Source organism: Dermacentor andersoni, unplaced genomic scaffold, assembly GCF_023375885.2.
Source record: "Dermacentor andersoni unplaced genomic scaffold, qqDerAnde1_hic_scaffold ctg00000041.1, whole genome shotgun sequence".
NCBI lineage: Eukaryota > Metazoa > Arthropoda > Arachnida > Ixodida > Ixodidae > Dermacentor > Dermacentor andersoni.
In genome coordinates this window covers 450,190-473,596 of record NW_027314754.1, presented here as the reverse complement: position 1 = coordinate 473,596, position 23,407 = coordinate 450,190, and the positions used below count along the sequence as shown (strand labels likewise).

Here is a 23,407-nt window from a genome sequence, read left to right as displayed (position 1 = left end):
AGAAAGTGGTTTTGGCACGTAAAATCCCATAATGTAATGTATGTATCTCTGAATAAATGCAACTGCACGAGTTTCACGGAGTGTTGACGCTCGTTGGAATCACTATGCACAGTGCGTTATTTCCGAGTCGCAGATGGCGACACGCAAACGCGTTTTTGATGGATGGCCACATCTGACGTCAGAATTAGGATTGCTCTCGCTTCAGCGTCCCGATTGTATTTACGAGTTTGGATTCGGTATGTCGCAAAATCGTGCAACGGGCTAGAAGAGGTAAAGGAGAACAGCGTTATAGGCTTCATGACAACTATAAGATTTATTTGTTCAAGATGTTAACAACAGCAGCAGCAAGTATTAAATAGAAATTACGTGGGCTTTCTTGTTTCTTTCTTTTAGAACGGGGCACTTGCAATGAAACGCGTTATTATTTGCAGTGAGACGGGTGGCTTGTCTCTTGAAACTCTGTGTCCGGCGCCCTGTAAGAAAAAAAATGCGTCTGTTGCATTGCAAGATGTCCTTGCACTGCTCTCGTCCCATTATGCATTGCAAACTTTTTTTCTCAATATGAGCACAGGTGTTGATTGCTTTGTTCATTAGTCGTTTGATCCACGGAACTTACCCAGTACTTTCGCAGCTTTCCTATGCTATGCGCAGGGAGCGCTTTTAAGTGCATGCAATCAAGTTGGTGATTTAATACGAGTACTCGCTTTGAAGTCCATTTGTGTCGCAGGCTATGAAGCTTGTTATTGTTATTTGTACCATTTTTTGCGTATATAACGAGCTTTTTTTGTTTTCACTCGAATATAAATTATTCACTATATAGTTGTTTTCCATTGCGTCTTTTCGCTTATTTGGCATCATTAGCTTACTTGTCGATGGAGGAGGTGCGTTTACCTTTTCTCCGCAACACGCAGCTTCTATGCGATGCTAACTACTCCAATTCATACATGTCGACAAAGTTAGCATCCTATATTTGTGCTGTGTCTGAAGGCATTAGATGGATAGTGAGACATTCTTATGAAATGACTTATACTTAATGATTGGCAGGTCCTTACCGTAAGCTGCGCAGAAAACGTATTCGGAAAATATAACTTCATGCTCAGAAATCCGTTATCATGCTCCGAAAGTGCTATCTGGATACGAACTTCCCCACACACAATCCTTTTAATTATAGCAAAATATCTTTGTGATGTTCGTGTTTTGTTTCAATTCCATAGAAGACTTCTTCTTCATCGTTTCTTTCTGCTATGTTGCCTCAGCATCTCCCTCTGGCTTTTCGTTTAACACGATCTTGTCACTTGCTGCCTTCTTTTCCGCAAAATTTGTTGGTTTATGTTCTAGCTGGTCATGCGTCACCGACGTCAGGTCGTGAGGGTGAGACACTGAGACATTTGGCTGCTTAGCCAGTGGAATGTGCTTCGTAGACCATTGTTATTCTGTTTCTTGTCCCGGCAAATTGAACCCGCTCTTAACAAGTGGTGGACAAGGCGACGATCTAAAGCATACCATTGACTGGCATTTCGGCGACTACAGATGCTCGCCTGGTGTGCTCTGGAGAGTCTAATAATCAGAGGCTCTGAAAGCCAACTATTGAACAAAATACACTATGGCAAGTTTAGCTGGGAAATTTCGAAACACGTGCTCAAGGCAAGTTTTCTTGAACTCGGTGCCGTACCATCTGGCACAAATCAACTTCCCATTCCATTGACCTCGCGCTGTAGACTTGTTTCCTGTAACCTACATCCGAGCAAGTGAAAGTCTAAAGGGGAGTTGGCAGCCAATGGTGAGAGGGGCTGACTTCCGGAAAATTTTTGTCGATAACAGTGGTTTTTCACAGCCATATTCGGTAATATTTTGTACCACTACACCGTTTACCGGTGTCGTTCTATAAATGGCTATATTGTGCAAGACCTATTTGTAGACTCGGTGCAAGAAGGGTAGTTTCCGCTCGCCATTCTTGTTTACGAATTTGGCTTACTTCAAACAAGGCTAGCCTAAATTCTCCTTCTCAGCCACTTGTATGTCTATTCACCTGGCTAGTTGTTAAACGTGATTCGTGTTCTTGTCACTTCACCCGCCGCGGTGGCTTCGCAGCTATGGTGTTGCGCTGCTAAACACGAGGTCGCGGGATCGAATCCCGGCCATGGCGGCCGCATTTCGATGGGGGCGAAATGAAAAAACGCCCTGTACTTAGATTTAGGTGCACGTTAAACAACCCCAGGTGGCGGAAATTTCCGGAGTCTTGCACTACGGAGTGCCTCATAATCAGAAATCCAGAGAAAAGACGGGGAATGCGGGAGATGGAAATTCAAGACGATGAGCAAAACGTGAACAAGGTGAATGCAGGAGCCAACGTTTCGACAAGTGGACTTGTCTTCTCCAAGGCGACAATGTCTCACTAAGCATATGTCGCCTTGAAGAAGACAAGTCAACTTGTCGAAACGTTGGCTCCTGCATTCACCTTGTTCATGTTGTGCTTATCGTCATAATCAGAAAGTGATTTTGGCACGTAAACCCCCCCCCCCCCAAAAAAAAAAAAATTAATTGTCAATATGCGCTACTCTGTAGGCGACAAATGCGGCAGGTTTCATTCTAAAAGCTTTACAGACATGGAAACCGAATACTTGTAAGGCGTCGTCACTGATGAGCTTGACGTAGAGCCCCAACAATTTGCACGTGTTGTGCGTGATGAGTTTTAGAATAAGTTTCAAGCGTTTGCGTATATCAAAGTTTCGAGATAGCGCTAAATCATTGTAAAGGTACATACCAAATAACCTGGCTTTCTCACAAGACATAACACAAACCTTTATTGTGAGGTAGACAATTTTCCCTGCGTAGTACTCCACGTAACCGCCGATTTGTTGCTGGAAAAGCCATTGCTCGTAGGTGACTAATGTCTGTATAAAAGAAAGAAAAACCCGTTGTAATAAACGCTAATATGGACTTTTTAACTATTCTAAACGATCTTGACGACGCTATCAAAACATTGTTTTATTTTTAAAGTTTTATTTGCCTTAACTGCTATGGTGTAACAATTGGCAGTACCCATATTGCGAAGTTTATTTTTTTTTATTTGAAATGCTCAAAAGCGCTCAGAAGAATATTTCTTTTTCGTGTCACTTGCGCAGCGATATCTTTGTCTAAGAAGCATCAGGTGCTTTGAAAACTGCCGCAAGCAGCGCCTGCTACCGACATTTATCGGCCACTAATAATGATGGTAAAGTAACGAAGGCAAAATACAACTAAAATTATCGAAAGTATATGCAATCTATATTTGTGAAAAACGTTATTCTTAGTTTTATTTACTGCTCTTCCTTGTCGCGATATAGGACCTTCACATTGCACCCACCACGTTGGCTCAGTAACTACAGCATTTCGCTGATGATTACGAGGGGACGGACTCGACTCCCGGCCCCGGCGGCTGCATACCGATGGGTGCGGAATGCGAAAACTTTCATGTGCCGTTTAGCAGAGCAGTTTGCTGGGCCATTTGGTGCATGGTGAATGTATAATGGTTTCCAGCAAGTACGGACGCGAGCAGAAGCAGAAACACACAGGACAACGCTGGTTGCCCTGTCTGTTTCTACTTCTTGTGCTCGCGTCCGTACTTGCTGGAAACCATTATACGTTCATGTGCCATGCCTTGCGCGCCAGTTAAAGAACTAAGAAATAATAAGAACTACGTTAAAGTTAATCAGGACTCGTACACTATGGCCTCCCTCACATCCCAGTGTACATTTCTGGGCCATTAGAACCCATAGTTTAATTTGATCTAAACAGTTCTAAAAAAAATGAAAACGGAAGGCTTCAAAGACCGCTGGGTGGTGTGGCATTCAACTGCATTTAGCCTGACACGATGCGAGCTGCAGCTTCATATAGGAGATCAATTAGGGCCTTGTGTTATTAAAATCTCACAAAAATAACAACTCTTCAGACTTTCCACGTCCTTCCGTGTCCTAATCGTATATTTAGCATCCATAAATAACTCTCTCTCATGGTTTTCGGCGTTTGCAGCTATTGAGACACGGATTGCATAGCAAGCAAACATCACAGCGCTGTGTTATGCTCCTCGACTTCCGCATTGCGTTACCTCTCGCTTCACAGGCAACGAGCAAGAGCTCTCCAGTGTGTAATACTCGCCTGGAGTCGAAGGTTGTCGATAAACCACTTGGCACCGAGAAAGTTGGACACCATGTCGACGTCACCGTAGTAGAACAGGGCTCTCACCTTGTCGCTCGACGATATCTTTTTGATTATTTCTCGCAAGTCCTTGTACATGGTATTATACTTGACGACGTCACTGAAGATAATTAAATGAAGCGATGTTTTTTTTTTTTTTATGACATACAAATCTCCACATAAATGACTTTATACCGCCTGTAACAACAACGAACTTTATATCCGAATTATATATCTATGCAGTGTAAATGATTTCATTCATATTATATCGACCTTAGTGTAAGAACATGAGGCAGAAAGTTGTGGGCATTTAACTTGATTGAAGCCGAAGGCAAGTGTTGCTGCACGCGCCCTTGACGACCGCTTCTCCGTGCGAGTTAATCGCCCTGCTGTCTGTAGAGTGTGCTTTAATGCAGTGACTTAGGCAGAGGGTGACTGATAAGATACCAGTTACAGTGCAACGCGGTATTCACCGTTATAATATACAACATTGACGCAGTTCTGGGTGTAAAAAATGTGAGCTGGATCATCCATGAAGAATAGAGGGGACAGGGGTTGGGGGGGGGGGGGGGGGGGGGGTAAGAACAAGTCGAGAGAACGGAAGGTGCACGCCGAATACTATAAACGGAGCTTGACTCAGCAATAACATGAAATATTATCATAGCCAACGGCGAAAGCAACCGGGAATAATTATATTAATAAAAAAATTCAAACGGGCTATTCATAAAGTGTTGTTTTTCTAGTGGACTCAAATGATAGAAATCTGAACGTTTTAAATTCTCATTGCCAAGGGGGTCTGGTCTGATGTGGCAGAGATTTCGTAAATAATTTCCTGCGTTGGTGTGCATTCGTAAACATGAAACATATTGCATCTAAGGATTAAACGTGGTGCCTTTTTTATTTTTAAGAAGTCTGCCTGCCTAACGTTAGAACGATGCTAGGAGCGAGTTTTGAATTCATCATTTATGGCACAAATCATGATGAATAAGTTGCAGAACGGTGTGGCCGGTTTCAAGTTTGTTATGAGAAGGAACATGGCATGTGAGAACTTGGGTCGGGACGACAAGTGCTGTGGCTCGAGGTTTAGCATACATCAAAGTAGTAGAAAGACGTAGTAGCTTTAAGTGTCACCAGGCCCAACACCTCCTTTTTAAAGAGATCAAACTGTTGAAACAAACCTATATGTACAGGTACTTGCCGTTAAACAAGAGGGCCACCCCATAGGTCGTGGCCCTTTGATTTTGCATGTTTTTGACCCTCTACAGTTTCACTATGCAGCGTTCTAGAACCACACATACATATGTATATATATAGGGAGAGAGAGAGAGAGCCTATGCCTATAGAATTCGTCGGGGAAAATGAAAGCTATGCATTGAGAATGAGCCACTTTCCAAGAATGTGGGAATACATTTTAACAATAATTCGTGTATTCTGCTGGTCATTTCAATTTGACGAAACAGATTTTGCCTTACCAGCGGTGATATGACGGGAACTGGACATCAAAATGAAAGTTTCCCCCACCCTCGCTACTACTATACTGACAGGTGTAGTTATCTTTATCGGGCGACCACGTTTCGCCGCCTAACAAATGTAATCGCACAGCGCGGGACACGCCTGCATGTATCCGAAGTTTCTGGAAAGTTGTCGATGCTTCTACCCGGCTGTCTGTTGTCGCCGAACCTTGTGTTATCTGATTTCATCGCGTGACGCGAATGGTGTAGAGCTTTGTGGAAGGCACGCGGGTCTGAACGATTAGTCTGGAACATTCGACGACTGCTATATAAAAGCCGACGCGCTTGACCCGCTGATCAGATTTTCGACGATCGCCGACCGTGTTCGCCGCTGTCGGTGTGCTATATGTGTAGCCTGTTTTGTGGGCACAGGTTCGCCCAATAAAAGTTAATTTTGTCGCTCACAGTATTGCTGCTGTGTTCTTCAACGTCACCACCACGTGACAATACTTCCAGGTAAGGCAACCCTAAAGCCATAATTTGTAACTTATATGAAGATAGACACTTTCACAAGTTGAGAATAACACGCGCTTATTCGCTTTATATGATGACAAATAGTGGCAAGAAATGGCCGATCTTTTGCACGTCTATATAGAAAACTTCACTTACTAGGCACCCGCCATAACTTGTTAGCTTTTGGGCGCACACCTCTGCCCATAATGATAAAGATACGCATCACAACAACAAGGAATGCCACGCCGATGAGCAGAGGCTGATGGTTCCTTATACGTACTTTTTTTCAAACAAGGGCCCTTTTACTCGTGCGTGGAGGCGTTACAAGCTTGACTCCAATTTTCCTAACAAATTTTGTGGTATTTTGTTTCCTTCCTTCTTATTCCTTTTTGTTAGAAATTATAGAATTTCCACTAAAGGCTGTCCCAAAAATAGAATATCATGGTTGTTTTCAAGTGCAACAAATTTTGTTGACGTAAGCAGAACAAAAAGAAAAAACACGAGGGCTGATTCTCAATTGAATCACAGAGGCGTGTCACATGGGGCGGCTACTATCACAAAATTCGCACCCTCTCCAAATTAACGAAGTGCAGGGAGAAGTTTATGTAAAACGTTTCACTTTTGTTCTAACTGAGTGAATCCCCTGCGATTACGCCGCGGCTACGGTGTTCTCATGCCGGGCACGAGGACCCGGTTTCGATTGCAGGCAGCGACGAGCGCGTAACGATGGAAACGGAATGAAAATAAATGCCTAACTGTGTTACCTACATGTGCCAAGTGACGTTTATGAGCCTGATTATTTGAGAAAACTGTCTCCATGCAAATTTCATTTTTTATATTGTTTAAAAGCTAAAAAACCATTCGATATTGTAACGATTCAAATCTGACACCGCTTTTTGATTCGATTCGTACCGCCGGGATTATGCTGCCTACGGTTTCGTGCAACGTTTCCTGCATTAATCAATTTTATCTTATATATATATTCCACTTGAAATTATGTTTCGCTTGTATTGGCAAGAACCACGGTAGAAAAGATTAATGAGTTGAAAATGTTATCAATGCAAGTTATTCGAAAAATTTCCGAAGTTCATTACCGCTCTCATACACAACCATTCTCCAAAAGTTTCGCACTGTAAATGTGGAATCATTATACAATTTTAGATTCTGCCGCGATTACAAGCCAGGATTTCGTAAAAAATAAAAAATCTCGCACTCTCACTGACGTCGCAAAGCGCACGAAAAAAATGCCATAATGTGAAACGCGCCGTATTGAGCACTGGCAATGTTGGTACTTACCGCACAATATACGGCGCACAAACGCTTTGGAATAAATTAAACCCACACTTCTAAATCAACTCTCTGAAATATATGCTATGGATTCCGAGATCATTTCTTTCAGTGTTCATCGTGACTTGTAAACGTAGCCACGTTCTTCACTGGCAGATATCCCTCGGAGAAACTTGTACATTCATCTTCAGCCCGTTTTTATTGATTTTTTTTATTGTTTCATTGTCGTATTTTCACTGCATGAGTGTTGAAACTTTAGCAGGTCTACCGCCTGTTGCGGCTACGTATATTGCGCTTTTTCTTTTGCTTTTTGTGCATTCATTCGAAAACATATTTTTTTTTTCTTGTAGTAGCTAACATTCAATTGTGTACTGCTGTAATCTGTTGTCAAACCTTGGGGGCACGCACCCCGTCAAGCTGCTGTATGTAGCAGCGCCTATGCGGCTCTTCCTTTCTTTTGATGGAAGAAAATAAACGTCACGCCACCTGAAATACGGAACTCGTTTTCCCCGGATATTGGTATGTTTATAAATATCACTGTCTGAAAAAACTACAAACGACATGAAGGATTTCCGGCGCAGTGGGGGAATGGATGTTACGGGAAGCATTTTGCTGGCAGCTGGCTACACAGCGTCATTTTGGATTACGCAAGGGCGTCAACAGGTGGGCCAACGTGTTTGTTTAAAACGAACACCCATGTGCGTGACGCGAGTGCGTGTGGGACGACAACAGCAACATGGCGGTGATCACGGTCGTGTGACGCCGACGCTGTACTTGGAACTCCAGCCGTTCGACGCGAGCTAATCGCATGCCAACTGTTGGGTTCTACGCGGGTACTGGACGAGCGTAAACGACAGAAACACGTATCGTGACGTCTTCGGCGACTACGCGGCATACAGTCGCACGCACCGATGGCTGTGTCGGATGGTGTATGCCAAAACGACGCTGGTATTTGCACTACGCCGATCAAACCTTAAATTGTGTATGAGCTGAGCCGGTTGCGAAGGCGGCACAGAGTTGCACTATTTATACGTAGCGTTAGCTGCTACGAGGAAAGTAGTGGTGAATACGGGCCGATCCCGTAGTTGGGGGCACATCATTTCGTAGCTCAATCTGTCACGAGGAAAAGAACACGAGAAACTTGCACGTTACACACGTGCGAAAAGTCTGAAAGAGCTACTCGACTTTGGCACGTGAGGAGCGTGATTGTGGCCTAGTGGTTCTTAGATTGCCGGCCACGCAATAACCTAGAGACGATTGAACATAGATTTATTGACTTTCGGGGTGCAGTTCATCACTGGGACATCATGCTGAGGACATTGAAAAAGAAGGACTTGCCGGTAACGCCACGTGACGTTCGGTTCCTTCCCACAGAAAACGAGGAGTGGGGGCCTCTGTATATGTTTATGTGGTCAAGGTTGCACTGCTTATGGCCTACACGTATGGCTGTCCAAAATGCTGATATAAATGTTTACTCTACTCGGGGCAACATTACAGAGGGCAGTAAGGACGTTTGTAAGAAATTTATTTAAGAAAGAAAGTTTGGTTCAGCTTGTTGAACGAACAGGCTAAACTCGGGCGCTTTTAGTTGGCTGTACTGATCAACATGCGGCATGCTTTTAGTCATGCATATGTTGGCAAGTTTGCAAGAAAAAACATGATTGTGGCCTATAGGGGATACAGCACTGGGCTGCTGTGCTCGAAGGCCGAGGTTCGACTGCGCTGTCGTTAGTTCATTTCATCTTTTTACGGAATTACCAAGTGTGGTGAGATAGGCAATACCTAACAGTCTACCGTGAAGTGCCTGGAATGACACAACAAAAGCTTCGAATTAAGAACTCTCGAGTATCAACCAGTCTTGGCCACACAGTTCAAGACTCTAGACATTGGAAATGAAACCGCAGCCCTCCACTAAGGCATTCACAGCTCGCACTACAACGCCAATCAATCCCTGCTTGGTTGCCTCTGCTTTGCGTGTGCATAGCGTATTCGAGGTCGACTTTAAAATGGCTCTCGTTTTAACGCACCTCTCGTTTCCGGCTGCATGCCGACCTACTTCTTTTGTGAGCTTTCTTTTTTTTTCAGATACACGTGTGCTTTTCAAGGCATTTTTGAAATGCTTTTCCTCTCGAGCAGGTGGCTGTACGGAAGTTCAATATTTCACGCTCAGTGGCTTGCAACGCTATTTTGAAGTCTCAAATAAAATTAATCACGGAAAACGTCTGACATGTGTGAGCGATCGAGCTCTCTCATTCTACCGGCTCTGCGTAGCGCACCTGTGGATGATTTATGCGTATCTAATTCAACATATATCTTATGCTGCCATATTATAATTCGCGCAGATTTTCCCTCCCTCACTTCCCCCCTCGCTCTTTTATGGTAAATGCATCTACATGAACACCGTCGCCCTCGTGCTGTCCTGGCGTGGAAGGCTCCAGCGTGGACCGCGCGTGTGAGCTTGGAAAGCCCCCTCCCCCCCCCCCCCCCCTCCAGAGACGCTCAGTGCGTTTGACTGCAAAAACGGCGAAGCCAAGTGAACGCGCCGTGATGACCCGCTCGAGCAATCGGCTCTGCCGGAGCTACGGTAGCGTTTCCCTGCCCGAGCTTTGTGTACAGAAACAGCGTTCGTTTTGAGCAGCTGTGTGCACTACCGCACCGTGGTTCATTGCCGTCGTGAGAAGCCTGCTTTCTGGCAGGGGGTTGTTCAGGCTGCGCGGCAGAAGTGGTATCGCGTGGTGTGCGGGACCCTTTAGTCAGCGCGCGTTGTTAGAAACATGGGCTGAGGAGCTCGAGCGCCACGCATGGCCCGGCTACCACACTCAATGTTTTACTTTCCCGTATACGAGGTGATCATTTCTTTTAAGTTTTACAGAATGAAAAAAGGAAAGCGCTGATGACACCTAGCTTAATTCTTGTCCTTGAGCTGTAATATTCCATGTGGTGGGTATTACTATACCGAGAAATGAAAACACATATATAAATAATTATCAGCACTTCACTCGTTGGCTTCTTAATATACTTTACGGCACATATTGAAATTTGCGAGTTGTAGCCGATCGGTTTGCGAGACGTGTCCACTGGAAATGAATTTCCAGCAGTACACCACTTTCGAGACATTCTTTCCCAGTGTGCTACGAAATACATGAGCGTTCCAGTTACTTTTGCGCTTCAGTGCATAAATGTGTATTTTTTTTAATGTAAACGGAACAACAGGCGCGTTTTTACGGAGCGTTTAGTTACCCATACCTCCAAACTGGTGTCACTCTGGACACTCATTCCAGGTAGATAAACTTGACAAATTCAACGGCAACAATTCGTAAATTGCAATATGTGCCGTAATTTATTAAAAATATTTAGCTGCTTGTTGTTGATTATTTGCAAATGTGCTTCAATTTCTCTTGCATGTAATGTCCGCCTCTCTGAATAATCCAGCTTAAGTGCTAGAAGTGTGCTATCTGCACTAGGCATGTTTTAAAAATTTTGCAGCCAGCTGGAATTTACACTGGCTAACGTCCCTCTCTTTCCTTTATTATTCCCACTCCTTTGTACTATTACTCCATCGGCCAACGAACGAAATGATTATCCGGCTTTGCTCGAAAGGAGAGAAAGTACTCTACAATATTCCACAATTTCGTACTCGACAGGTGTTCGACAGGATCGGCCCCAGGCACTATGCAAGAACTGTTCGCGTACCTATAGCATTGTGTGCGCGTTAACGAAACCCAAGCGGTCAAAATGAACCGGATCCTCGAGCCACCCCCCCCCCCCCCCCCAACCCCCTATTACGTAGACCCTCATAACCAGATCGTGGTTTTTGCACGTAAAATCCCGGAATTTAGTTCATTACATAAACACGACTGTAGCAAATCAGATTTCTAGGACGCCAAAGATACGTAAACGACGGCATTGCGCTAGGAAGCGAACGCAGCGCTGACGTTGAGCTGCATTGCGAGCAGTATCTGTGACGGTTAAAGGACGTATACTCAACTATGTTACATTAAAGGAAGCGTGGATCCTTACGCTAATTGATATTTCTTTAATTTTCTTAAAAAGTATGACAGCAGAACGTGGCAAAATGACCGACAGGTCTAGGATGAACAATTGAATGCTCAAAACGCATAAAATGCCGCACGTTAAAAAGCACCGGTAACGTATAAGGAAAAGCGTTGTACACCACTTGCAAATCACACACGTGTGCCAGTTACTCGCATATCATGGAGGTTCAGCCAATGTGACAAAATGCATATCCTATCGGAAGCATTCGGTCTACGCATGCGTAGTCTGAAGGAGTGTCTGTTTTTCTTTTGTGACAGTTTTATGCTGTTTAGAGTTCTGCCCCTACGAGACTGTGCTTGCCCGTAATGCGTACATGGGCTTAGTATAACATAGCGTGTACAGTTCCCTCGATTGTGTTCGCGTGCCTGAATCATACAAGTAGGTTCGCTCTAAAAAGTACACATCTTGCGTATTACATTATCCCTCCACAGCTAAACGTACATTACAGTCACATTCTTACTTCTCATGCGGTTATTTGTTTGCGTTACCTCTCTCTCTCTCTATCGGTGTTTTTCTTCACTTATCCGGTAATGTGAAGAGCGAACTGCACGCAGTATCTCAAACCACTTTGCATCGTCAATACAAGAAATTGATTGATTGATTGATTGATTGATTGATTGATTGATTGATTGATTGATTGATTGATTGATTGATTGATTGATTGATTGATTCATTCATTCATTCATTCATTCATTCATTCATTGATGCTAACGCAAGACATCCCAAAGCAAGAAAGGTTACCTGTTAGCTGAGGGCCTTTTTGATCCATTCGTGTTATGTCGTTATTTTCCCTTAACTCTCGCAAATTTATATGGGTTGAATGTGTTTGAGCAAAACGATTAGCCATCAACTTTATATAAATTCCTCCTAAACGTAAAAATCGGCACCATAGCCCGGTCCCCACCTGCATGGTAGCCATTGATTTGGAGATTCCTGTACGTGTAAAGCAGCTTTAACGTCTTCCCTGTTCATGTAGGCAGTAACACCAACGGTGTCCAGGCATGAAGGGCTCCATCTGATGTCCTGGGAGGGAAAAAAACAAAAAAGGAGACGCAGTTGGAGGAAGGCTACATCGATGCCATATACAAGTCAGTATTAGAGGTGATTAAACTTTACATCACAAATTTTGTTGCGCATATTGTCTTCAGGTCCGGCGACAGCGAAGGGACAATTTCTTTCTAAACCAGCTTTTATTTCTGGTGGCTATGTTACGAACGAGTAACCCATTTTCCTATTATTACCACATTTACATGCAAGGAATTTCCGTTCAAAAGAAGGTTGTGTTGCGATCTAATGCAGTTGAGTTGCGTTCGCTCAAATTGTCTGACTGCAGTTTCCTGTAGAAACTACAGTTCTAACACATAAAACAACAATCATCTTCGTCTTTAACTATGCGTTTATAGTTTGAAACATCGTTTACAAATGTGGTAATGACAATATGGAGTCTGTACAGAACAAAACATGTACGTTTTATCTGTGACATATACGATAGGTCTATATCACCTTCCTATGACCTCATCAACCTAAGCCTAAACCCACCCACCCTCCACTTGTCGCCAAATTGAAAGGCAAATTTTTGTAACCACATTGAAGTCACCGTGTCCTACGCACTTAGGTAAATAAATAGTTTCGAAAATTTTCACTTACACGTAGTTATCGCAGCCTAAACTTTTTTTAACGCTGCAGTCTAAAACGGACACGTACATAAGCCCAGCCTATTTTGTTCTATCAGCTGTTAAGCGTAGAAATGTTCTGCCTGGAGATCTTCGTTCTTTACCATTGTAAACCATTTTTCTAGGCACTTAATACCTGATGTTTTCCCCAGTCCTACAGTTACCTCTGTCACAGCTGAACAATTAAGCTAAATAAATCAAATGTAGAGGTTTTGCATTTTTTTTTTTATTTTGCGACGAAGGTGGAACGACCTTGAATGGCAAAAGAAATCATACGCTAAAAAGACGAACTTGTATGTAAAAGGAGAGTTCACACCTTTCTCGCGTTGAAAAACTCGCTGGTCATCGTCTTATTCATCTCTATCCCGTTGGAAAGCCCTACAACACTACCATAGTCTTCGTGTTCAAGCACCTTGTAACAATTTCACCTGTTAATGAGTGACGCGATCTTCGGACAGTCAAGCCTTTTATTAGAAAGGCGAACTCTGCGGCATATCAGTGCACCTATACGAACGTTGTCGCGCGACAGTTAATCATGGTCCCTTTTGCCAGAGAAGCAACGCGCGACGTCAACAGTTTTCTCTTCGACGTAGAACCCGCTGCCGCCATTTTAATGCTCACTGGGAGCTGTAGAAAAGGTCGAAAAAGAAACAGGAAATAATGCACCAGCGTTTTCAATGCCAGAAATAGACAGTGCCCGAAACAAAATAGCACGAAGTACGGCGACTCGCTGATTTTTGCGAACACGTTTGTACTTTTCAACGGATAGACCGGCGTTCTTTTACAGAAAAGTAATTGTTGGATATAGCAGAATAATAGAGCAGGTGAAATTTACTCTGCGGTGTGAGGTATAGTAAACTGTGCTTCTTTTCTAAGCGAGTACCTCGATGCTCCGCTGTGAAAAGGTGTCCGTGGGTTTTTGCCGGAACATTTCCGAGCGAGGCACTGTCGATTCGTGCGTACTACACGCATGAGCCGAAATAAGTTACCTTGTGCCTCACGCCTGGATGGTGAACCAACCGTTTCGGAGACCTCCGGCCCATAGCACTCGTTTCATCACTCTTGGTTGAGGAAATGGACTCGTTTTTCGATGACTCGCACTTCGCGTAAATGTTGAACATATTCAGCCCTTGAGTTCCGATTATGTTTCCGGCTTCTTTTACCTGTGCGGTAAGCAACAGACACATTAAAAGTGACGCTTAATATAGAAGTTATTTGAGATTAATGTTTATTACCCTTCTACAAGTACGCTTCTAAAATGTTATGAATCGAAGATATTATTGCTTTATAAATTACCATTCTACGATATCAAAAAATCCACTCTCAGCCCTATAGCAGCCAAAAACACTGAAACGGAAAACGGTTGGAGACAGTGCATTACGAGTTGGAGGCATTACGACAGTATCAAACGGACATATCATAATTATATCGAAATATTCAATCAAAGAAAGCTTTTACGATTTCAGAATAAATAGGACATATAAGCCAAGGTCGAGAACAAGATACGGGAAACAAAAGTTAGCCTGTCAAATTGTCAGTGTTTTAAATTACTATTCCCTGGTACAATAGCTAATAAAATCTGGAATATCAACTAAGAAATGTAAAAAAGTGATAGAACTGTTATTAGAGCACTAAAACACACACCCTTTACATCACTGTGTTAACCAATGTGATGTTTCTGTAATATGACCAATCATTTCAAAAGAACAGTTAAATGATGCTCAAAATACTTCGCATTGTAAGTAAAAATTTTTTTATCTGCCTTACTGTTGCAGCTGTAATGGTGTCATGGGCTTTTCAGGCACTTTCCCGCCTTGGCCGTGCTCTCCAAAGCATTTTTTGTAAGATTCTCTTAAATATTTAAATAAATGGTGAACGAAAAATGAAAAGACGCCGCTTTCAAGTTACCGCTCCAGCTCGGCGTGACGTCATTGATTTTAACAGTGTCTGCTCGGGCGTAGCTAAGTTTTCATCGACAAACGCCGACTGCATTGCACTCTAAAATAGCCCAACACTGAAATCAGCAACAATCAAGAACGTTTGCTTAGCCACTCAACGGCACAAGTACAAAAATACACTTCCAAATCTGCGATGTCACACCGACGTACTGGTGCTTAGATTATGAACGCAAAATTGAAAAAAAAAATGAAACGTGGACCTCCATTTTCCCATATTGTAATCAAACTTATACTACGAAATTAACAGAAATTAACAGACAATACTTGACTGAAAAAAACAGACTTTAGTCGGTCTCTTTATTGTCCCTTTAGGTGCTTGATCTTGCGTGTGAAAGTTTATACACTTCCAAATCAGCGATGTCACACCGATGTACTGGTGCTTAGATTATGACCGCTAAATTGAAAAAGAAATGAAAAGTGGACCTCTATTTTCCCCTATTGTAATCAAACTTATACTGCGAAATTAACACAAATTAATAGACAATACTTCACTGCAAAAAACAGACTTTAGTCGGTCTCTGTAGTGTCCCTTTAAGTGCTTGATCTTGCGTGTGAAATTTTATGTATAACATACTTTAGACCTGACATAGAGACTACCACAAAAACAAAAAACTTAATCTCCATTGCAGGCTAATTTAACTTCTGTCTGCAATAAGCAGCAATACACTCAAACCTCGATAATCACGTATTGTCAAATATAATGATTTAAACATAAAATTCTTCCACCGACATCAGCATATCTAACCAATGTACGTTTGTAACAAATATCAGATATAACGAACGTACTTCGTTTTCCGATGCGACTTCGTAATATTGAGCTTCGACTGTATATGTAATGGATGACAGCTTAAAGTGAAGTGTCATCGTAACCGGGCTGTAGCTTTAGGAGTGTATTACCAACATGGCTAGCATACGGTTGCTTCAATCAAAAACTATCATACTTACCGCTTCCTGGCAGGTTGCTATGGTGGAATCGACAAAATTGCACGAGGTTCGATTAATAACTCCGTTGCAGCAGTTGGTAGTCAGCTTCTTCCACAGTCTTTGGAGTAGCATGAAATGAAGAGTAAGCATGGGCAAAAGGCATTAACATTGTGACTTAATGTTATTCATATGCTATGCTGACGAAGACATTGACAGTTACAAGGACTTTGAGAAAAAATCTCGCACTTATAATTTATCTTTCTCTGCACGCACTGCATTCTTATCAACAGTAGCGTCCGGCCTATCACGGTGGTAACGCTGGAGCAGAAATGACTTATTCAGTGTTCTATTTCATTTATCAAGGAACAGTGTTGTCGCATCTGCCGAATTGTATATATATATATATATATATATATATGTACCTACACTTTCTCTTTAGTCTACCAGTTCTATACAGAAGTCTTGTTCTTATTGACTTCCTCTTCAATGTTACTGCTCAAATCATTCACTAGCCAGCCCAAATGCATACGCTTCTGCAGTAACATTTTTCAGCCCTCATTTAAAAATAACTAGGCGTTTCCTTCGCAATAAGGACCGCATTTATACATTCAATGCCACATTTGAATGAAAATATCTGCAGCTGTATAAACCATTTTTTTCCATATCCGTAATGTTTCCAGGAGTTTGCTACCCGTAGTGAATTTCTCATTCAGCCATTTAGTGAGCTTCAGCATGAAGAGATTTATTAGCGTATTAAAACATCTACGTTTCTACTAGTGTGCAGTGGCCTCTATAATAATTGCTAAAGAACCCCTAAAGAAGTTGGCAATAAATAAGAGCTTTTTAGCTGGACCTCGAGATTTCGTCCCTAATCAAACGGTGATTTTCGCATCCAGCGTCTCTCTGCCTGAGTAGAAGTGAGCGTTAACAACTTCTGAGATGGTAACCTCGCCAATGATAAAAATTTTGATACATTGTGGATGCAGCACGTGTAGTCAACGTCAAATATTTAAATACTATTGGTTAGGAAAAAAAGCTAAATTATTGAGTAACCTGAGCACACAGACCAGTATTAATATCTCTAGCTTGTACAAGCAGCCATATTAATCATAGGTGAACAGCATAGTGCAGTACTGTTTTACTGGTTACGGTTTAAGACAGATCGATAACTAAACGGTAACTTAATTTCTGACATCACACAGCCTCTAAACTTTTGATGCCTAATGTAAGTCGACTTGGTTAAAAAGCTTTGAGATATCTCGCATATTTTCTTCATACTTTATCAATCAATCAATCAATCAATCAATCAATCAAATAATTAATAATTAGATTAATCTCTATTTATTTCAGCTTCAATCAGCGGAGGGCTAGAGCAGAAAAAGCCTTAGCTTGACGAGCTCCTCAACCCTACACAGTTCAACAGCAGTGTAAACTCAAGTCTTATGGGATATGAAGAACAACCGCACAAAAGAATAAATAGAGGAATAAAACAATTATATATAAGAAAACCAATTAGCAGAAAGACCCCTTGCCTTAAATAAAAATGAAGAGAAAGAAGGACTAGAAATCTTTTCAATATAGCAAAATACGGAAGTTTTTTTTGTTTTTTGCTTGTCAAGACAAAGAAAGGAACAAACTATTCTGAAAGTGAAATCGCCTACTTATTAGAAAACCTGTTGGAAAGAATTAATTTTGGAATAGCGTAAAATGTTACATTTTTTTTTTACTTCTTTGCTTGTGCACTATGCGACACGGATTGTTGCCTTGGTTACTACGCCACCGTTTATTTCTGTTTACGGCCCTAGCGAATTAGCCTATAGCGCAGAAAATTCGTTTCTTGCCATGCTTTCAAGCAAGGCTTGTCACATTGATTGCCTACGAGAGTAAATTTTATTTCACTTCGTTCCGAACTTGCGCACACAGTTCTGTATACAAGGTTACACTGAAGCGTTGAATGAGGTTATATGAGGGAAATTATAAATGTATTTTATTGCCAGTGTAAAGGCGTGACAACGTTAACCTGGAAAACAGACCTTATGAAGGAGTCATCGCGAGTAATCGCACGTGTTTTCATGACAAAACACCTCTCACAAGCAGGATTGTATCGTTCGTTCTATTTTTCTGCTCAAGAAAAGTTCATGGAATAATAACATTGCTTACTTTGATGGCTATTTAAGAAGCTTAGTGTAAATATCTATTACTTCGTGAAATTTTGCTTCCGGACACGCTCTCTTCTTTTTCGATTTTCCTTTCTTTTTTTTTTCTGACAGCAGCTTAGGCATAAGCTTTCAGTTCTGATAAGTAGGTGCATGTCACGTGAGTTCGACAACAATCTACGTAGCTTCCCCGAATATCGGTTAGACTTTGGTGACATAGTGGCCAGACAAAACCTAGAGAATTTCAGAGCACTCACGTGAGCTTCACCATGACACTCGATTGTACGTGCAACTAAAAACAAAGTACCTTCGTCCAAAGAGGCCATGGTAGTAGGCGAAGAACATTAGGGAATTTTCCCTGAACCGCTCGTCAAGGATTCCGTTGTTGATAGCATATCCCTTAAAGGAAAAAAACAAACGAGGAAGTCAGCGATCATCTTTTATTAACCTGCCCATCGCATGTACCACAACGTGGCTCACGTCGTGGGATGTTTTTTATCGGGTGGCCGCACTAGTACGCATGCGCAATGGGCATCACGCAACGCTGACGCTAAATTTCCCCGTTTGCTGCTATAGGCTATATTAAAGCTTTCTATTGAGAACACATAAATGGGAAGCAACCCTACGTTTGCTACCTGTTAGCGGACTTACTGCTTTGCCGTGTGTCATGTTCTGTCTTAATGCACAGCAACAGGGAATGCAGTCGCCTATTACGTCGTGCGACACGTACCAGACAGTGCTCTCCCCCTGCGTGACGAGTAGTCCTCAGCACAAATATGGACAATGCCTGATCGTCGAGAGCATTAATAGGTTAGCTCTAATGTCACTCGTCAATTTAGATCATTTGAAATTTACACTGTTCCAGCAAGGCAGCTTGAATCAGGGGGTTATTTTGTCCTTTTGCTGGAGGCTACTTCATTTTCGTAATGATGGAAAAATAAACACATGGGTGCTTAGATTTTATTACACGTTAAAATAAAAGAAGAAACATTAGGAGCTAGGCCAAATAATACGGAGCTTTGTACAATACGGTCCACGTTGTTGTCCATGTTTCGGCATGTGATGTAAATAAGATACAAACAGTAGAGCCAAATCTTGCCTTTTACCTTTTACGAGGCAAAGTAAATATAGATAAGTAAACATTATTGTCTAATTAGACTTAATTCTTTAAGTGACGTCTAGTAGAACCCACGCAATCCATATTATTCCGGAGCCCTCCACTAAATAAAGTGATCCTCAACGCCCATTATGCTGCTTTAGCACTGTAGGTGTCTGAATATCCGAAATGTCGAATACGGTATTCCTTGCTATTTGATCCTAACTTGACTCAGGAATTCACTATTCGAAGTTGTCGATTAAATCTCATACTATATCAATATGGATCTGTGGGGAGAAATACTTATTCAAGTGGTGACTGTTCTGAATGATTCTGCTGCAGGAACAACTCGGTTTCTGTGCAGAATGCACCAGTTGCTAAGTAGATCAAGGACCTCCTGCACAATAATTTCCGTTCGTTTATTAAGAATTGCTCGCCTTTAGAGACAACCTATGCTTTTCTTTACTGACGTTAGGCAAGGCCGTTTATTATATGAACAACCTCATCATGCTTGCATAGCTTTAACTATATTAAAAGAACTAGATGTGCTTTGCTTTACTACTTGCACCTTGCTCCTTCAACGACAACATCACAGCACGCGCGCATGGGCACGCCCTGTTCATGTGTTCCGGTATTCTCATTGTCACAGGGCGCCAAATACAATCACCCTTCACTTGTGTGTAATTTATAATCTCCTCAGTTGATTGAGCGTCCTGTTACGAACGGCATTACATGTACCGATTATAGCAACCAGGGCTCGTGCGTTTTTTTTTTTGTTGTTGTTGTTGTTTTGTTGTTTTACCAAACGGAGTCCCCGGAGGCTTTATATATCGTATTGTGTAAAAATTAAAAGTTACCTCACATTTGATTTGACATTCGAAAATCAGATATTTTCAAATATATGTACTCGAGTAAGTTCGAAACTTTCCGTGTTACAAAATTTCAATTCAAAGATCAGCTGCCAATACCACCAGCTGATTATGAGGTACGCCGTAGTTGGGGACTGTCGATTAATTTTAGAGAGCCAGAGATTCTTTAACGTGCATCTAAATTTAAGTGCACAAACATTTTACAGCGAAGCTAGTAGGCTGTCACTGTTGGGCATTTTGTCGTGTCCGTGGGCGAAAATCTGGACCGATCTCGGAGGTAGGGCCCGCGATACCGGACCGAGCCGCGGCGGAGGCTTCAAGCACTCAGCAAAGTGCAGCGAAAGGTGCATACATTCTTTGGAATCATGCATCCAACACCCAGAACATCATTCGTTTCAATAAAGAACAAACACAAAACAGGCATCCGAACCACGTAATTGATGATAAGGTGCTCCTGATAACAATGCAAAGCACTTGGCACTCTCTGCATACATTTTCCGGTAAAGATTACTGTTGCGCAATCTGCCACGGCGACTGCAGCTTGCGGAGAGGGGAGTGACGTCACTAGCTTTTTGTATGTAAATGAACGAACCTAGCAACTAATTTGATTCTTGTTGCAGCACCGCTATGGGTAGGCGACTCATTGTTAGGACTCCCGAGGAGCAGCATGAATGCGAGGGGCATCAAAGGGAAAAAGAAACGGCGGCACGACCAGTGGCGGTGTGCGGTCGAAATTGTTGTTACTTGGGTTACTATCATTACTCTATATTACCATTATTACCATTAGTCTAACGCAATAAAGCATTGCATAGCTCCCCTCAGCAGTTGTAGTGGTGGTTTTCAATAGTTTGGCTTAACATCCATTTTTGCAGAGCCGAAATGGCGAGTCGTTTTTTTTTTTTTTTTCATTTCAAATCTAATCGAAGTGTATCCGCTGTGACCTCGATCAATTCAATGACATCGAGCTTAGCAGTGCAACGTCATAGCCAATAAATTGATGGAACGGGGGGTCTCACTATTTTGACGCCCATTTTTAGAAAGTTAAGCTCCGCGGATCACTCAGCAGGATACGGACAAGCTGTTTATTGCTGGCAAGTCCTCACCATCAGTTTCACCGCAGGATCCTCAAGCAGCCGTTCGACAACGAGGGTCACGTGCGTGGCCGCGTGACCTTGGCCTGCGATGTACAGATCATTGGTGTTGTACAGAGAGAACTTGTGTAAGAAGTCCTGTATGGCAAGGTACGTGTCGTCTGCTGCCTGTTCGTCGTCGGTGGAGTAGTTCCCGGTGGCGTCGTACGAGTAGCCCGATCCGGCCGGTGCGTCCAAGAACAGGACGTTAGCGACCTGTTTGCAAAAAGCGGAGGCAGTAAGCTATAAGTGGACTTCCCTTTTTCACATCAGGCCCCTGGCATGAAGTTAAAGAAAGAGAGAAAACGAGGATAGGCGCAAAATTTTACCAAGCGGACGTCTGTGTTTGGCTACCCTGCGTGAGGAAAGGAGATGAGGGATCAAAAGAAAGAAGGCGATGACAACGATGACGTTCACGTGCACTGCAGTATACGCAGAGCGTCCTTTGAGCGTCTTTCGAGGTCCTTTCATTTTGGAAACTCCGTTTGCGGGCGCGAGTAGTAATGGAAGTGTACATACTGGTGGCAGTATTCATTTTTTTTTCATGGTAACGTTAGCGCAGATCGAAGCCGAGTAGGGAAGCCATTCTTATACGTTTAACACTGGTGTTTAACGCTATACGTTTAACACTGGCTTCTCCTTGGTCACATCTTATGGCGCATTTTCTTTTTCTCAAAAGAAGCTATATATTGGCGCATTGGGTATGTTGTTGATTATATATATACATATGAATATAGTATGACATAGTTATACTACATTATACTATATTTTGTCTTATCATAGTAAAGTTGTGATATAGTGTACAAGGTGTCCCAGCTAAGTTTAGGCAGAGTTTAAAAAACATGTGAATGCCACATATCTGAACAAAAGCAAGGAAATGTTGTTTGGCGTCACTTGGAGATACTTAATTATTTCTTCATTCTGCTTAGTTAGATAATTAGTCTTAATTAATTATTGAACTTCTCAAATTTTATAATTACATGAAAAGTTCCAGTGAGAAAGGAATGGAGCGACATGAAAAACTCCCGATACAACTTGTTCCTCTATACGTGCTACATACAACTGTTTTTGCGAGAGTAAAAGAAGCGCGCGAATACACACAACCTGCCTACACGCAGTAGTGCGGCAATATTGCGGGAATTTGCGGGATTCTTTCACGCTAGAAAAAACACTATTATGTAGCATGTATTGAGCAACACAAAGTTGTATCGGGAGCTTTTCGTGTCGCTCCACAACTTTCTCACTGGAACTTTTCATCTAATTATAAGATTTGAGAAGTTCAATAATTAATTAAGACTAATTATCTAATTAGGTGGAATGCATAAAAAATTGAGCATCTTCAAGCAACGGCCAACAAAATTACCTTGGTTCTGTCCAGGTACGTGGCATTCACATATTTTTAAACTCTGGCTAAAATTTGCTGGGACACCCTGTATAGTTGAATATAGGAAATTTGCAGGCGCAAGTTTGAATCAGCTATCGCAAAACAGGGATAGCTCGAGGTTTCTGGGAGAGGTCATGTTCCTGCAGGGGGCATAAAATCAGGCTGATTATGGTGATGATGACGATATAGGTATCGTACTTCTATGGTTCACAATCGTCCGGATGCATGGTTTACATTGTGGATCCAATTGTATAGTTTGCAATACCACTTTTGGGTCCATTTACCTTGGTGTCTCATGGTGGGGTCATTTTCAGATCGTTTTAACTGCGAGACGCTGCCTCTCTGCCGGGTGGGCTTTTACGTGCGCTATATCCCTTGCGAAAGTTTTAATTAACGCTTTATCATCGAGTGTAAAAGCCAGATTTGCGATAACGACCATAATATATTAAAGAAACAGCACTCACACAGGAATCCTTTATTGCTGTCGTTCCTGCTTTGTTACTCTTCAATTGTTGCATAAAACCTTACACAGTCTTTACACAAGCCCCCAGAGTAACTACGGAGAATGTGTAGCATTGCGACTTTTGTAGTGTCGCGCGAATGTGTACCAACGAAAGTTTACCATTGGAAGACAGTCAGGGAAATGCAGATTGATATTCTACAAGATGTAGCGCAGAAGCGTGTTGTCTTGCAGTAAGACATTTCCCCTTCTGGAATAAATGGCACCGCGCTCA

At 42.3% G+C, this 23,407-nt stretch overlaps 1 protein-coding gene across 1 annotated transcript; it reads right to left on the bottom strand.

The window, feature by feature from the left end:
* Positions 1-299: 299 nt before the first annotated feature.
* Positions 300-22,118, bottom strand: LOC140214386 (lysosomal protective protein-like). Its single transcript, XM_072285751.1, has 8 exons — positions 21,263-22,118; positions 18,502-18,593; positions 16,060-16,156; positions 14,146-14,319; positions 12,388-12,506; positions 4,138-4,297; positions 2,802-2,894; positions 300-473 (listed from the first exon to the last, which is right to left on the bottom strand). Exons 1-8 carry the CDS (start codon positions 21,263-21,265, stop codon positions 390-392), a joined length of 822 nt encoding a protein of 273 aa, XP_072141852.1. The 5' UTR covers positions 21,266-22,118; the 3' UTR covers positions 300-389.
* Positions 22,119-23,407: the final 1,289 nt, after the last annotated feature.